Source organism: Cavia porcellus, unplaced genomic scaffold (assembly GCF_034190915.1).
Source record: "Cavia porcellus strain 051 isolate PalLab524CR breed Dunkin Hartley unplaced genomic scaffold, mCavPor4.1 scaffold_22, whole genome shotgun sequence".
NCBI lineage: Eukaryota > Metazoa > Chordata > Mammalia > Rodentia > Caviidae > Cavia > Cavia porcellus.
The window spans coordinates 30,493,649-30,512,179 of NW_026947505.1; the positions used below are offsets into that span (position 1 = coordinate 30,493,649).

Sequence of the window (18,531 nt, forward strand, 5' to 3'; positions counted from 1 at the left end):
AAAATAGTAAATAACAAAACCAATAAAACCAAAACATTGGAGACATTACAGGACTTCAAAAGAAGATAATAGTCAAACCAGAATGGGCATCATAGTGAATCTTATTGTTTTCACAGTTGTTGCCTATACTCTCAAACTTGGTACTATTGAGCAAAACAGAATAGAGTAAAATCAGTCAAAACAAGATGGGGAGAGCAATACAGGGCTTCAAATCAAGTTAATAGGAAATCAAAGTGGGTTACTATAATATATCCTGCCTTTTTTTATTGATTTTTCCCTTAATTAAAAAGATAAAAATAAAAAAAATAAATAATAAAATAGGAGATTGAGATAAAAGAGGATATAACAACAAAACAGCACAGGTCAGAACATAACCATTTAAGCAAAATAGTGTTTCACCACAAGATATCCCGACATAAAAGTAGTTACCATAGTGTCTCTTTCCTTGAAACCTTTGAGTGTAACTTTGTATACTGTAGCATCAAATATATCAAGACAATGTAAAACCATTCAAGGGAATGACAGTATTACAGGGTATTTAGAACCAACTAACAGAAAATGAACAATGGTTTCTGTATAATCTCCTTGTCTATAAAGTTTTTGTTTATATTATCATATATACTAAAATCCAATAAGATACAACATGTCAAGACCGATGGAGACAGAAGAACAAAAGCAAAACAAGATGATATTAAATCAGCACTAGCTATTATGATGTCTTGTTTTCTCCAAAATAGCTGTTCATACCATCCAACTTTCTCTGCCTCATTTATGTTGAGCTCTTTTTCTGTCATTAGTTGTCAGTTTATCTTCTTCATTTCGCTTTCTGCTCTATTCATTGTGGTCTCTCTGCCACTGTTTCTGGAATCTTGATATTTTTCTCTTTTAGAATGTCCTGCAGTATTCTCTGTAGAGTTGATTTGGTGCTTGCAAACTCCCCTGGTTCCTCTTTATCCTGGAAGCACCTTGTTTCTCCATTAATTTCTAGGGACAGTTGTGCAGGATATACCAATCTTGGCTGGAGGTTATTGTCTTTCAAAGCTTGAATTATTTCGCCACATGCTCTTTGTGATTTGATGGTTTGTGCCAAGAAGTCTGCTGTAATTCTGATGGGTGTTCCCTTGTAAGTGATCTGTTTCTTGTCTCTGATGGCTTTTAATATTGTGTTCTTATGTTGGATTTCTGGAATTTTGATTATTATATGCCTGGGTGTAGTTCTGTTTGGGTTGTAGGTGGCTGGGGTCCTGTATGCCTCATAGATCTGAATATCATTACCTTTTCCCATATTAAGGAAGTTCTCCTTGATTATTTCTGTGAATAGCCTTTGCAGTTCATTTGTTTGTATCCTTGCTTTTTCCTTTACATTCTTAATGCTTAAGTTATAGATCCTCTTATCATCTTCTAGCCTTTGCATTTTTACTGCTTGTTTCCTTGTTACTCTTTAGAAGTTTTTTCCTTTCATGCTCCCACATTACAAATCTGTCCTCCAATTCAAATAATCTATCCTTAGTTTCTTTCAAGCTGTTATGCCAGCTTTCGATAGAGTTTTTAGTTTCCTGGTAATCTCTTTGAACCTGCTTCATGTATTCTACGTTTTCTCTATTTTCTCCATCAAATAATTTTCCCCTTTTTTTCTGTTCTTCCTTTCCACCATCTATTTTTTCTTGGGAGGTGCTTAGCATTTCTTTAACTATTCTACTTATATCTTGCTTTACTTGGTTAAATACTTCAATTTTGAACTCATCTATGAGGTCCCGGTGATATCGCTTTATGTCTATTGGTGCCATGTCTGATATTGCATGTTTTCTGTCCTCATTCTCCTTTGCATTTATCTTTCCTGGGTCAGTGTTCTCAGGATTGGGGACTGAGGACCCTTCTTGTTGTTCCCTCTTCCCATACTTTTTGTTCCTGCCATATAAGCATATATAGGAGGCCCAGATTCTTTCTTAGTCGGTTACAGTTTGTTTGAATTGCGCCGACTAGGTGTTCCTGCCCACTGCAGTGTACTAGGGAGACACAGACCTGGGCAGCCTATGCTGGGCCCGTCCCTCCAGGTCAGTCAACCTGCTGAAGGCCTCACTGCATTAGGATGTACTGCGAGGCACAGGGACCTGGTTTGGGCTAGCCTGCCGGGTCTTAGTCCATGGTGTCACCCAGGTCAAGCACTCCCCACCAATCCCACTTGAGAGGGGAATATGTGACTGAAGTCACTGCAGCATCCTGTTCTGGCTAGTCTGCCCAGTCCCAGAATGTCCTGAGCCTCATACTCTGTGGAAGGGTTCCCATTCATTTCACTCACCACAGGTCGGTGCAGGGCTCCCCGCTAGCTCTGGTCTCAGTTTGGTTCACTGATTCCCACTCTCAGAGCTTTCGTGTCTCTATCCCTGCTGTGCCGATTCAGATGCAGCAGCGGTGGCAGGAAATTCAAGCCATGGTTTCCAGAGGTGCGGGTTCCAGCTTTGGCACTGAGACTTTAGCTGTTCCAGTTGTAGCACGTGGATTGTATTTCTAGTTGGTTTCTCTCAGCTTAGTTCATTCCTGGGTTGGCAGGGTATATCTCCCCCTGCTTAGGACTCCCCACACTGCATCATTCCTGGAATCTAAGCTGGCTATCTCAGAGAGCCTCTGTAGCTGCTGTTATCTATCTGCCATGTTCTTCCAGAAGTCCTCATCAGGTTATTTTCTCCTGTACACTATGTTTACTGTAGTCTAGAAGTCTCTTCTGGACGGTATAGAGGCTATCTTATGTACCTCTTATGGATCCTTTTTCTCCTTACTTTCCAACATTTCCTCATCTACTTTCCAATATTTTATATAATGTTTTGCATAGTCATTTGTTGAAATGAACTAAATTAGCCTAAAATACTTCCATGAATCTGCCCTGGAACTGGCCTAAAAGTTCTACTAACCTACAAGCTACGCATATTTCCAGTGTAACCTACATTTCCTTGCCACCTAATCCGCACCAGCAGGTGCTCGTGGTTTCCAAGCCATCATCCACAGCACAGGTTCTCTCAGCCTTCTTCTGCTGCTTTGATGAAGCACCATGATACACACAGGTTTCACATTCAGTATTATTAACCTTGACATGCCCAGCCTGGAAGATCAAAGGAAACCATGGGTAACGGCTCTGAAAAATGGAGACGCTGAACTTGTGTAGGTGGTAGAGGGCAACGGCTCCCAAACCATCCCAGTGCAAGCTGTCCAGGATGGATTTCTGAAGCCTAGAAGAGCTCAGACATATGAAACCCTTCAACTGGTACCTGACACTTAGGAAATCCTCCTAAATAATGTCATGAGGGTGGGTGGGGACCTCAGAATACCATAACAGTAACAAAAGAATGAAATCAATATAAAATATGTGTATAATTACACAAGGGATTTATTATGTAGGCTTACAGGATTAGAATGGAAGAATCCCAGTGAGAGATGGAAGAATCCAAAATGGCCATCTGCATGCTGAGAACAGGAACAGGGCACCATGCTAAGTATATGTATATGTGTGTGTGTATTAAAACACAAACAAATTTTGCCTTGGAGAGATTCTGAGATTAAAGGTATTATCCCAGATGCAAGACAGTGGTGTGCAAGCCTTCCCAGGGGTTTTCTTAGTGAGGGCAGACCCAGGCTCTATTGTCCCTCGGGTATCTCCTGAGATTTTTATTCTCCCTCTCACTCTTTTGTAAGATGATCTGTTCTTTGTGTTCTTTTAAGTTCTTTTACAGCTTCTTGGAATTCTCCTTAGGCATTCCTGCTGCTTCTTGTTCAATATCTTTTTTATTAAGTTCCTGTGTTCTTTTTTATTAAGTTCCTTGTTCTCGTTCTCCCCCTGAAACACTATCAAGCTGAAGAATGAAGACAGCTTCTGGTGCTGTAGTCTGAGGTAAAGCCTGCCTCACCTGCTTTGGAAAATAAAGCACCACTGTTTAAAGGTTTGCTCTTCCACAATTCAAATCCCAAAACATACATTTGTCACATTGTGTCTAAGAACCCTAAGCAAAAGTTGCAAAATAGAAAAGTACTGCTAGGGAGAAAAAAATACATTTTTTTCTGGTTTTGATATAAAGATCAAGATTTTTAAAAAGAGAAGAAAGAACTTTTTCATGCACTGAGAAAACTTTATTTTATTCCTTTTGCCAAAAATGTGGTTTCTGGATAACTTCATTTCTCTTTTTCCTACATACAAAGCTCGCTCAACAGCAGCCCAGGAGATACAACTAGTAAAACAGACCAATCAAGGGACTGACTCAACACATAGCCCTCATGATAGACTGGACTGGCCTCACGCAAGAATGTGGAAAGTTAAACTTCCACAAGGGAGCTTTGGGTGTCTCTCATGGAAGTCTCTCATGGAAGGTCATGGCACTCAGAACATAATCTCTGCCTGAATACTCTAAACTAGCTGCTTGTACTATTTCATAAATCTATGAAATTGCTCAGCCTTCTTCCCCTTTGTTAGACTAGACAAACATCCTAGGAGAAATCATTCTCGTAACTAATTTTGAGAATAGTCATCTAAATAAAACCCACAGTTGAAGCAGTGCAGGTTGGTAAAAGTTCAAGTTGGAGATTTGGGAATCTGGTTGCCTCTGTTTCCATTTTGCAAGAGGTGGCAGTGACTAGAATAAAAATGTGCCTAGGAAGCCCTACCACAGAGCTTCTCCTTCGCCACCGTATTCCGCTGTTCTGTGATTTCCTATTCCTGATACTGTCCCACCTCTTTCTCTTTGTTCATTAGGGACACCACCTCTGAGTCCCCATTCCATCCCCCCACAACCCTTTTATATCAAGAACTTCAGCAGCGTCCTCTTCAGGCCTCTCAGATGCAACAGAAGCACAGTAGCTACTGCTCTGCCCCTGTCTGAGACCTACTCTCCACCCTGAAATGACCTCGACACCCCATGATTAGGACCAGAGTCTGGTTCTCATCATATGGCCCATGTTTCAGCCACTGTAAGTTGTCATCACTGTCAGAGCCTCCACCCTCTTTGCCAGTTACATAAGAGGCCACATAAATGTCTGCTCCCCAGCACAAGCTTTTATTAAACAGACACTGTGCAAGGGGCCAAGTGGGCAAGAGGTCCATCCGGAGCCACATCCCCGGGGAGGGCGAGGGACTGTCTCCAGGTCTGACTCCCGGAGCCAATCAGCTCAGCTCCCTGCCTGTGTTTGCAGCCTTCAGTACCAAGGACAACATGTTATGTTTTCAGCCTGAAGAAGCAAAAGAGCAGCAGCCTTTCAAAAATAAGAATTCCCTTGCTGTTTGTTTCCTCTTGGAACACAATGAGAACAGACTGAGGACATGACTCTGAGCTGTCAACGCTTCCTCCCCGGCTTCCACAGCACCTTTCCCTTGCCAGGAAAAAAAAAAACCTGCTGAGGTTAAACAAGAGCTTAATGAATAGTCAAAATAATTGTTTAACTTGGATATAAGGCCTTAGGTAAATAGATGATTGTTGGAGGCTGGGGGCCAGGGGCCAGTAAAAGCATCTCAGCAGGACACCACTTCTGCAGTCCTTCGGACAAGGGCCGACTGGCCTGCTCCAAGGTCAGTCGTTCCTGAGTTGATTCTCTTCTCACCAGTACACTGAGGCAATTTAGCATCAGCAGGAGCTCAGAGAAGTAAGGAGAAAGAAAAGAACTCGCTGTATGAAAAATATAGGCTCGCAGCTTTCATCTTACTACATTAGAGCTTCAAATTAAACAGAATGTCCAAGTTACCGAAAATTTGATTTGCTTGTATCTTAACTTTTTTCATGCTGAAAATTTCTAAAATGCAGTTGGTTCACTTACAGTCATGCTGCCTCCTGCCTTACTAGTAATTTTTAACATAATTTAATCCATTTTAAAAATAATTATTTACTACCCCTATGAGCTTTCATGAAGTTTATGAATAATGCACTTCTAAGAATGCAATCATAGTTAATGACTCTGTAAGCACTGACGCTGAAACCTCCATGTATGATTTTGCTGTTGGTTGTTGCTATTGATTCGTGTGTCTTGCTTATTTAGGTATTCTTGTTATCAACTTGCTTGATGGTTGTTTCTTTTTCCCCAAATCTGAAGTGCATAATGAAAATTCTGTGTCATTAAGAACTTAAGTTAATTGCCAGCTAATTTCAGCTCTGTTGAATAATATTTTTAATAATTGCTTTCCATTTTGTACTTGAAAGTAATAGATGCCTTGCTGATCCAGAACAGGATTCAATTATCTTATTCATATAGCCCTTCCCACTGCAGTATTCTTTGAATAAATCTATTGCACTGAATTTTTAATTCATCAAGGCAATAAGCTCCCTTGGTATTCAGTTTTTAGGAATCGTGATAACTATATCTTTGTTTATTGGTAAATAGCAATCAGAACATACATTGGGAAAGAAAAAAACTAATGCTTAGCTATGAAATCTTTTGTTGATAACATCAGAGACATTAGCATGAGTTTGGAATTGGTACTGAATTTAAGCATAACCTCTCACTAGCTCCTGTGAGTTTGGATAAATTACCAAATTTCCATTGGCTTTAATTTTCTCAATTATGAAACTGTCTAATAAATTTAATAGTATCTACATCAGATTATTAGATTGACAATATGAGATAATTCATATAAGATGCTCAGCACAAGATAAGTATTCAATAAATGTTAATTCTGTTTTTCATATGTATTAGAATTTTCTTGCATCAACACTGTGAAGTGGGTAAAATTGCTATAAAAACACAATTTAAATATTAGAAAACTAGATCTCATAGTAGTTATTGGTTTGTCCAAGATTATTCAATAGGACCCAATGCTGGTCTTCAGTACAGGAAAGGATTCCTGAGTCCTAGGTGCCCTCCTGATCTTGTGCTCCTGCCCCACCCCAGCCATTCTGCCCTGCAGTGCTATCTCTCCTGTGTCTTAAATCTGAATCCCTCCTGATGATGGGCCTGTCTGCCTCACACTCTCAGATGGACAACAGGAATAAATCTTGTGACAGTCTCTAAAACCTACACCAGTATTCCGTAGATCTTTTATGAGAAGATGGTAACCCTCATGGCTACAAAGTCAAAAGCTACTTTTCGACAGTGCTAAGAAGGGAATACTAAAAGAGAAGTGACTACCAAAGGACAAACTCAAGGCTCCTGAAAGAAACCTAAGAGATTATAGCAATGGGTCACAAACACACAAGGCCAGCTTCACTGACCAAGCATTTTCACCTAGGCATAAGTTTTAAAAGTATAAGCCTAGCTTGCCATTATATATATAAAATAGAAACTCATTTGCCATCAGCACTGAATTTGTTTTATCATGTTAGCATGCTGCCATGGAGGGGTTGGGTCCTAAATTTTATTCTGTTGTTGTTTTGTTTCAAGTTGCAAAAAGCATCTATATACTCCATAAAGTAGACACCAAAGGCATGGAGAAGAGAGCGGAGCCTATGATATCTAACAACCTGAATTTAACTCCACTCCTAATCATTATAAGCTTAACACACCATTAACTCAGGAAGCTCGCAGAGAGTCAGTAGCTTTTTCTGAGTGTTTTTAATGGGCTGGAGTCCTTTGCTGGGGCCCTAGGAAGAACAGTGGTCTTTGAGCTATTCTTCCCTGAGTCACAATTTTCTCGCTTACAAAATAAGGAAAATAATAGGACCTTTCTTCTCAAGACATTGTGAGCATCCAGTGAGAGAAAACCCAACAATAAATCCACTGTGATGTTTTTGAAAGTGCTTTGTAAACTCTGGAGCATTCTAACCATAAGGTGCTCAAGAAAACTACAAGGAGGAAAGGTTTCAACTATCTTGGATGGCTTTCCTTCAACCACTGACCACCCACTCCAAACACTTACCACAGCTAACAGGATTCTCTTCTTTGATAACAGATTCTATTCATATTTTTCTATTCATATTTTAAATGTACTTTTTATCTCTTCCTTCCTCCTCTCACTTTAATCTCTTTTTAATCTTCTTAATCAATCCATTTCTTTTTATTCCACAAATTGTAACATTTTGGATATCAATATCACAATACCATTTCAGACTCTACAAAACTTAATAAATGTACAGTATAAAACTCTCCAAGAACTTACAGCTTGTACTTTATAATCCAAAGGAATGCAAGACCCATCTGTGAAGGGCATCTTAAGCACTGTCAATAGCATGGCTTGCAGCAGATGAGGATTCCACCAGGAGTTGCAAAGAGAGAATACTGTCCCCCATCTCAGCTCCAAGCTAAGGTCCCGGAGCTCTGTCAGCTCTGAGAGAGAGTGGTTTAGGGGAAGTGCTCCATTGCACCTGGAATTAATGCTCCTGGAATTAAAACCTTTCCAAATATGGTTCCTCCAGAAGCACATTAGTTCTCTTGTGTTTCTCCCCTTCCCTAATTCCAAATAATAATAACTGGAAAATCTAGTCTTTTGTTCCTGTCAACAAAAAACATTCACTTCAATTCTACGACGTTCCCAATGCCACACAAAGCACTAGGGAGAAATGCAGATACTATAATGTACACAGTCCCCGCTGTGCAGGAGTTGAGAAGGACTGAAACAGCATTTATTGCCAGGCAGCAAGGTTTCTCATTATACTCTGACAACGGCATCTTGAAGCAAGTCATTTTCATTTTATAAAGGAGGCACCTGAAGCTGAGAAAAATAAATTTCCCAAGATCGCCCAGATAACAAGTGTCTGAGCCATATTTGTCCTAATTCTGCTCTATTCTAAAGCCCGTGCACTTTCCAATCTATTTCATCACTTTCTTTGATTGGCAAGGCAGAACAGAGAGAGAGAGAGAGAGAGAGAGAGAGAGAGAGAGAGAGAGAGAGAGAGAGAGGAGGGTCGTTATTAAAAGAAGCCTGCAAATAAATAAATACTATAAATTCTAGGAACTCTCCAGGCATCATAGGTACAAGGTTGGCTCTGAGGCTAAATTACCTGGAGCTCAGTTGGCCTGAAAACAGATCTTAAGACACATCAGTGACAAGGCCTTGGGAAAAGGAGGGTGGTCACCGGTCTGAAAATGAAATCACTGCAAACAGTGACACTGTGAGCTACAATCCCCAAACACCATTTTTCCTTCCAAGTTTGGATGCTTGTCTTTATGACCCTGAGAAGCACAAAAGCAATGAAAATTTTGCAGGTTGCTGTCATCTTCACAGACCAGGTGAAAGTCAGGAGTGGTTCCTGTGTCAGCGCGTCCCAGCCCATTACACTCAGCACTAACTAAACATCCCTTCCCACCTAGCGCTCTCCGAAGTAGGGTAAGGGAATCATCTCCTTCATGACATCTGGTTTTGGTTCCGTTGACAACTGGTTCACAGGATTTACAAAGGAAAAGTGAATACACTTGGCAACGTCTTCAAACGTTTGTTTGGATTTTGTGTTTTCCAGGAGATGTACGACTAAGGGGTCAGACGGGGGCTCCTGCTGAACGCCGCGGCTCCTACCCATTCATTGACTTCCGCCTCCTTAACAGTGAGTAATCAAGTGTACCTAGAAAGGCGCAATCGTTTTCTTCAAAACGAAAAAACAATCCGCATTTCCCTCCAAACTTCAAAATCTTTCGACACCTGCCTGCCTTCCTCCATCCCCAGCTGAGCTTGAACCTTTTTGTCTCTCCATTTCCTCACTGGTGAAGTGATTCTGGCCCCTGTGCTATCCTTCAGGGCCTTAGTGAGGGCTCAGTCCCCACTGTTGTTTGGTTTGGTTTTGTTTTAATTTTATTTAATGAAAGACTAAACAAAACAGAAAATGGGTAGAAATAATACATACATTATCACTAGTTAATGTTTACATACTGTCCTTTTACAAATAGTTGTTCAAGATATAAAAATGGAACATATAAAGTGGGAATTCAAACAGCGAGACTGCAAACAGTTCTGTTCAACTATCCAACAAAAACTTAGTAATATGATTGTCAATCCTATACAGTTAAACATACATGCAGTTATCCATATCTTCATTTATGTTGAAATTAAACAAATTAAAGCAGGCTAAAGTCATTCTGAACAAAGAATAATAGTATTGCTGGATTTCACATCATGACACTCTGGGATCAGCACTGAGTACTGTAGGGTCTTTTTTTTTATTTAAAGAAAGACTAAACAAAACAGAAAATGGGTAGAAATAATACATACTTTCAAAGAAAAAAATAAACAGTAAGAAATCACTAGTTGACGATTATAGATTGTCCTCTTACAAATAGTTATTCAAGATACTAAAGTGGAGCATATAAAGTGGGGATTCAAACAGTGAGACTGCAGCCAGTTCTGTTCAACTATATCCAACAAAAACTTGGAAATATGATTATCAGTCCTATACACTTAAACATATATGCAGTTATCCACATCTTCAATTATGTTAAGGTTGAACAAACCCAAGCAGGCTAATATCACTCTGAACAAAGAATAATACGATTGCTGGGTTTTACATTATGACACTCCAGGATCAGTACTGCGTACTTTAGTGTCTCTTTTTCTTCAAAGTATCTGTTCATTTCATCATGTGTCATAAGAACAGTTCTCATAAACTGTTAATAGATTCTACACATGCATGAGTCTTAACATGTACTTTTATCTTTTCTGTATTAGAAGGAGAAAACATATTCCTATAAACACATGAAACGAAAAAGACATGTAAGACCATTGTACAAGGAGTTCTACCATAGTTCCTGTGTTGTCTCTTGTTATCGTCAATAGAATTGGCTGTATCATCAGACATAGTATAATTGAATATATCAGTACATAACAGTATTAATAAAAACACAACTTTGTATATAGTATAAATCTTCAAAAACAGGCAGTTATCAAATGTGTATTGTAGAGTCTTGTCCTCTTCAGTGTAGTTGCCTATACTCTCAGACTTGATACTATCAATCATATCAGTTTTGAATAAAATCTGTCGATACCAAACAGCAATCAAAAAAACCAGATTTAACTAAGATCAGTCATGATAAAACAATATAAGTCATACAGGGCTCCAGATTAAGATAATAGAAAATTAAAGATGAGTACTGTGCTATATCGTGGTATTTTGGGGATAGCTGTCTGTGCCCTCAAATCTAATGCAAATAGACAAGCTGGGACAGAATAAAATCTATCAAAAAAAGAATAAAATCTGTCTAAACAGAGTGGTGCAAGTAATGTGGGTTTTAAATCCTGGTACACTATTAACAATGTCTTTTTCCATCTTTTTTAAGACTCTCCCTCCCCTTTCACTTCCCCAGGGTGCACTGTGAATTTTTGGGTCTCACCAAAAAACCCTTGGTTTTAAATTGGCGGTGGGGGGAGCAACCTGCTATTTACCTAAGTGTTTCTGAACCTTGTCTCTCCTAGATTTGATCTCTAATTGTATTCCTTTACCTATTAAAGCCTGACTTTCCAACCTATCCACAAATACTGGTCTCATTGCCCCTATTACTCTCTGGTTCCCTGTCACATAGAGCATTGTTTTCTCATGTTTGATTTTCAGTCCATGTACTCTTTTTCATGTTAATTATATTTCCTATAAATAGTATCTCAGTGGACCCTGCCTCCTGATCTACTCCACCTGTGGTTCTCTTTTTTTTTTTAATTTAGTATATCAAGGCCATCTATATTAGAGATTATAAGCAACCTCTCTGCCTCATTTCTGTTATGCTCTTTCTTTGCCATCAGTTGCTCAGTCCCCACTGGACATTGGCATTAACGATGTAAATCTTAGTAAGACTGAAACAGTGTACAAGAAAGCTATTATTTTCATTTCTCAGTTCATTCTTTCTACCTTCGTCCAAGACTAGAGTAGATGGGATTCTATTCTATTTTTAAAACCTCACAGGGAAACTGATCTACAGTTGCGCCATTACCTAATTCTCCTTTCCTTGTCTAATCCAAGCCCCTGAGATCTGTTCTTGCATTCCCAGTCAAATTCTTCATCATGAAATTCTTTTATTGCACAAGAGGTTTCTTACCTTCTCGTTACCCCAGAAATGCTCTTATTTCTATGCTTCCTTCCATTCTTACCCTTCTCTTGGAACTTTATTCAAACATTGATTCAGAATTCTCTTATGTTTCATTGGTAACTCAAACCAGGGACCAGTCATCCCTCTAGATTTCATATCTCCTATCATAATCATCCTTCACCTTGGGCTTGTGGTGGGTGGTGGTGGCTGGGGACCATGGATACATTTCACACTGTGCTCCAAGGTTTTCAGTGTTTGGTTCTCATATCACTGCCCATCTATAAATTTCAAAGTATTGGATTGTATCCACAGAGTATTATTTTCCTTTGGCATAAACTAGTTCAGATCAAAGGTAATTTGATTTACCTTGACCCCTGGAAATTACTAGGTGAAATTATAATTGCTATTTCTGATCCTTGAGCCTTGAAAGGCAAGTAATGGGGAGACAGATATATTTGTATTTCTCCTGGCTCTTTAACCTCTCATATCAATGTGTAATTTCAGATTTTTAGCTCTTTAAGTGACACAGAAGTTTGAAGTAACTGTTTCTATACTAGACACAACCTTCCCCACCTACCCCACAGATCCTTTTTACAATTTAGAATTGAGCCTCTAGACCAAAGCAATATTGCACACAGCCAGTTGGGGCTCCAGTGGTGCCTCTGACCCCTTCTCATGACCTGAAATGGGCTGTTTCAACTACCGCTTTCACAGTCTCCACTAGATGGATTCTAGTTCCAGCCAAATGGTCCACCAAGCATGACATAGATGAGCCAAGGACCCAGTTCACTATTTTATTAGATCAGAATTCTCTAGTGGCATCATATTTTGAAAGTCAGCGGGAAAAAGTAGCCAAAAGGCCTCTTTTCAATAGCAGATGTTAGCCCAGTATGGTGGCACTAGCGATAATCCAAGCACCTGGAATCTGAGGCAGGAGAATCACCATGAGTTCAAGGCCAGCCTGAGCTCCATAGGGAGACTCTGTCTCAAAAAAAAAAAAAAAATAGCAGGTATTATTTTATGATTTCTAATATAAACCATTAGCAAATTAGGAAAATAGGAGATATGTATCTGTATAACTCCAGGTTCCAAATGATTCTTTTTTTAATTTAATCCCACATTACTAAGCACATCACTCTAACTGTAACCTTTGTAGGTGGAAGTGTGTACTATTTGATTGTCTGCATCACACACTTCTGAATGTAAAAAACACTTGAATTTTTCAAAAATGATTTGCTTCTTTTACTTCCTTAATCTGGAAAAACTGCAAAAATATATAAAAAATCTAAAGAGAAACTTGCTGCAGATAGTATTTCATTACCATCCCAGTCACCATGTGAAATATCCTCTATTAAGCAGCTGCCGTACTGTCACCCCTTCTTGGGAATCCTCCAGGATCTGCCTGGGGCGTCGTTCAGTGCAGCCTCCTGTCCCGCCACCCCCCCCAGGCTGCCTACCCTCCTCCCATATTTCTCCCTAGCTATTGCTCTTCACTCTCCACCCATGGAATGACTGTGTTGACTCTCCCTCCTGAAATTCCCTTTCCATTTTTCTCAGCACTCCATCCTGGATAACTCTTTCCTCCATGTCCCTTTATCTGTAATATATGCTAAGACAATACTGATTTGCCTTCATTGTATTATTTTCTGAGGGGTCTTGACTTTTTCCCTAGGTATGTAAAAGATGTCCCTAAATAGGTTGCAAGATCCTGAAGAGCAGTCTCTTCATAGTTATTAGTCACTCTGTAGCTATATAGTTAAGCTACCGAGTAGATTAAAGGATCTCTGCAAAAAGATTATAGAAAATAGTTACAAATGTAAATCTTCTACTGCATTTAACTCGACAGTGCAGATCAGACTGAAGAACTCTGAGGTTTTCCTTTATTTGTTAAACTATCTACCATCTTTCTAATGCCTGCATGCATCTGTCAGTGATTTGAAACTAGAATCCATATATCACTATGATCATTCTCCAGTTTCCTAATTTAGCAGTTATAGCATCTTGTCACCAAGTAGCAAGAAGGAGATATGTGGATACTTGTGTGAAATAGTCACATAAGACATATTGTATACGTCACATCTCCTACATTATACAGTCCACCATCTATTTAATTCTCTTTAATCACATTCATGTCCTTGTTGAGATTTGCCTGAATTACTAATGTGTGCTTTCTGCCTCAATGGGAAACATATGGTGTTGTTCTAAATTTTCCATTTACTCACTGATTCCAATTCTACATATAAATGCCAAAGTGATTCTTCATATCACTTTACCTTAATTTTGAGTCAATTTCTTCTAAGGATGGATACAGACTGAAGTCACCTTTTCCTCAAGTGTTTGCAGTTTATTCTCTCCCAGAGTAAAAGACAATATTGTAGGAAAAACCAAGTGCTGTAGCCTGCATTTCCAAGATCTGCCTTCCTGCCACCTTCCTTCTAAAATGCTTAGTGAAACCCACACAACTACCATTCCCATTTAAAATACCCCTGTATGTATCGTGTTGTTGAATTACTGGAAAATGTGTAAGCAAAAATGTGAATTAAATAATAAGGCCTTTTGCAGTTCTCCATTAGGTCCATTAGCCATAGCCCTAATCTGTTACCACAGACAGGGATGACAATTAATATCAAAAATATCTTGTCCTCCCTTAGAACAAAGCCTCTAGATATGAAAAGAGATAGCTGGAACAGGAGGAGGTACTCTAAATCTGTCCTCCTACCCCTGCATGTTTGGGTAAATAAAGTTTTAGTGAAACACTTCTGTGCCCCTTTAGGTCTATGTCTGTCATCTAGCGCTGGTTTCACACCACAGTGACAGAGTAGTCACAACGGAGACCACATGGTCAACAAAGTCAGAAATACTACTTTGCCCTTCATGAAAAATGTTGCCCACCCTTATTTCAGATTTAGGCATGTTTTATGACATTTGCGCAGATTACATGCAGCCAAATCTATTTTCCTTTCTTAGTGTCATTTTTTTTCCTTTCATTTCTTAGTATCATTGTTTTACTTGCAAGCATGGGTCCAATATTGATTAAGTATAGACCAGATAAAAATATGAACAGAAAAAGGAACCTCTCTTACGTGCCTAGACTTAAAATTCCAATTAAAACGATAATTTCCAGTTGCACAATCATTCTTCTGGAAGAGATGTCCCTTTTTCTCGTATTTGGAAGAGGGAGAAACAAAGTATATTTCCCCCACCCTGTACCTGTTGCCCACCAATAAGATGAGTATATATCTGCTTTACTTGGCATAGTCCTAGTTTATAGTTATTGTCAGGCATACGTACTAATAATGCAATCTTTCATTCCCCATGACGTGTCTTGATTTAGACAACAAAGTATGAGTCAACTGCTTATAAAGATTTCCCACAAAAGGGTACTTCAGTACAATGCCTCCCAAAGATCACATGCAAGAATAAGTTCAAGAGACTGTGTACAACATAATGACTATAATAAATAATAAATGAACAGCATACTTGAAAATTGCTACAAGAATAGATTTTAAGTGCTCTTACCACAGAGAAATAAATGTGAGATAATTCACATGTTAATTACTTGATTCAGTCATTCAACATTTAAAATACCCATCTCATATACCATAAATATGTACACTTTTGTCAATTTTAAAAATAATAATAAAGCATAGGCACCCCAAGAATAAACATAGAAGAGAATATCACAAGAGATCATCCAGGTCAATAGAAAGGCATGAGACAAACCTGCTTATTAAAAGCCAGTTTTATTTCATGTTTCTGTGTCACACAATTTAGAAGAGCAGCCTCTATGTTAATTTCTGGAAGTTCCTCTGGAAATGAGGTAGCAAATCCTGTTCTAATACCATCGTGTGGCAGACAAGAAACACAGACCTTTAACAAAGAGTTACCTTTACACCCAAGCATGGAGGGACAGAAAAGTGAGAGAAAAGGGTAGCAATTATTTTTATTCCAGAAAAGGTGCTAAAACACAATTGGAGGCTAGAAGAAATGAAAACATAACAGCACTGTTATCCCAATGCTGAATTCCTTGGGATGTATTTCTTTTACTAACGCTTGTTGAGAGGTAACAGGAGAGAAATTGTGGAGAAGAATATGCACAGAGACACAGGTGAGGAGGAGCTACAATCCTCTGAGAGCAGGCAGCTCCTGCTGCCCCCTGCACAGCTCTGTCTCCCAACTTAATGTAATCAGTAGCCTGAGTAGATAATGACTAGGTTGAGACGTTCCCCTGGCAACCATCTCAGAACAACACAGTGTGATCTCCACACCCGCTCAGCAGAGGAAGTGACATACAAAGAAAACATTCCCAGGGACTGAAGAGCGTTAGAGAAGACAACATTTCAGCTGGAAACTTCAGGGCACAAACTTCAGCTGGCACAGAGAGCCTGGAGCTCCAACCCAGCCCCCAGACCTTGCAGTAGTTAGGTTAACTGGCTATTTGGCTTTTTCCTGCCTGTTAATTTGTTAATCTTGATCTTTAAACCCTATTCCTCTAGGCTTGCCTCTCCAGGTGGGACTATTTCAGCTGCTCAAAAATTAGATCATTTTAATAGAACTATAAAAATATTTCCCTTTGCTTACTATTTCTGAAGTAAAACACGTATATACATTTTTGTTTTTATGAAGAAATAATACAAATACCCAAATGCCTTTTGAAAAATCTACCATCTAAAACATTTACACTCTGCAACTATTTTTCTTTGACACATGAAATACATTCCCTGAAGGTCTTTCTACAGAAAACTACCCAGGGTGTTAAAATCTATCTGACTCTAAGCAATAGCCCCATCTTATAGATACCAGGCAATTCGCCTACAAAGTCCCTTGTCTCAAAAAGAATTCTTTTTTTTTTTAAATTTTTTGTTTTTTTTTTTCTTTTTTATCGGTACCAGGGATCAAACTCATGACCACACACTTGCTAGGCAGGTGCTTATGCCGCTGAGCTAAATCCCCAGCCCTCAGAAAGAATTCTTAGCAGATGGTGACAGTCTCTCAGTATTCTTCTTAAAGGTAGCCTGTGGTGTCACCCATAAGAACCATGCAAAGTGCAAAGGACCTGAGTGAAATGTCCAGGGCAATCTGAAAGCAGTCTTTGTGAAAGGAAGCCATCCCACCCCAGCTCAAATCTTGTGCTCCCCAAGTGGAGAAAGGAGGCATCAACTGGGATTCCTTCAGACCTCTCACCTGTGAGTGCCAACATAACACCCCACAATTTCAAAGTTCAATATTTACCTTCCTGTAGAAGAAAGGCAAAGCCCTGGTTGTGTTTGTGGTGCTCTCTGGCTCAGCTGGATGGTGTTCCATGGTGTGCACTAAGGGCTTCTGGCTGCCAGTTCCCTAGCACTTCAGCTGCGGAAGTGCCAGGCCAGTAGGATGGTTAGCCACCAAAATGCCACTTCATTGCAGAAGGCAGAATTAAAGAGTCCTAAATGTGTCACTCACTCCCCATCACTATTCATTCCATCAGTGAACATCAGTGGGGCACCTCCTAAGACAGGCAGCATGCCATGTCACACCCAGAGATGAAAGACAAAGGATACCTTCATCAAAGCACTGCCCTGGAGGGAATACAGAGCCACCAGCAGAAAAGACTCTATATAATATACCTTTAATAATACGTGCAAGTATACAAGTATAATACATGTGCAAGAAATATATACATCACATATAACTCAGAAGGGTTAGAGAAGGGAATAATTAATTCTGTTTTGGTGTCTTGGGACATCAGGGAAAGCTGCCTGTGGATTACATGAAGTAAAGGACCCCTCATGGCGAGGTCAACTTTTAGTGCCATGCTAAATACGCTTCAGTACTTACAAAAGTAGAAAGGGTTGCCAATAATTGTCCAAAAAACTCAATCTGTCAAGGCAAAATTGTATTTTTAAAAGAGCTTTTACCTTCTAAAGTAAGAACTTAAAATACGCGTTGCCTTCTGCTAACCTGGATGACATCATGTAGTAGATTTACTTTTTGTTACTGTTCTAAGACACATTCTCAATATGCACTCCAGATCAGCCTCAAACTTGTGGCTATCCTCCTCCTCTGCCTCCCAAGTGCGGAGATTACAGGCATGCACCACCATGTCTGGAAAGTGAATTTACTTTTTATCTGAGTGTTGAGAAACAAAAAGTCAAATCAGGGAGCCTAGCATTTCCTCTCAATTATCATTCATTCTTGCAACCTACAGAGACCCATTTTATGCCAAGAAAGATGGGGCCAGGGTCTCCTAAGGCATACCAACAGGACTAAGATCACTTTTCACAAGATGAGTAGCTTCTGCCTCAGACAGCAAGGGCTGTGGCCTACTAGATACAGTGAAAAAAATATTTACACAGTTCCTTTCAAGTTGCTAAGAACTGGTGGAAAAGAATAGAACCAACTACTCCTCTTGAGGGATCATAGTCATACAGTGAGCCATATGGGCACAACAGGTATCTCAAAGTCAACAGCTAATGTGTCCAAGAACCCTGGTCTTTTTGGTTTATGATAAAGTTGAGTTAGAAAAGCCCTACAAAGCTTTCAGTGATAAAAGCCTGCAAAGAAGTGAGCTTCACCAGCAACTGATTTGCATGTAAGAAACTCTTTAGGCACTAGGGCTATCACTTCATCATCCTCCCATTA

At 39.4% G+C, this 18,531-nt stretch overlaps 1 protein-coding gene across 3 annotated transcripts in view; it reads left to right on the plus strand.

Moving 5' to 3' along the window:
* The window catches only part of Pde7b (phosphodiesterase 7B), a 294,246-nt gene that overhangs the window by 214,329 nt on the left and 61,386 nt on the right, over nucleotides 1-18,531 (plus strand). For all 3 annotated transcript variants that reach the window (XM_013151103.3, XM_003468502.5, XM_005003139.4), the window contains one exon: nucleotides 9,363-9,446. In XM_013151103.3, the coding sequence (XP_013006557.1) occupies nucleotides 9,363-9,446 (84 nt within the window). The remainder of the gene's footprint in view (nucleotides 1-9,362; nucleotides 9,447-18,531) is intronic.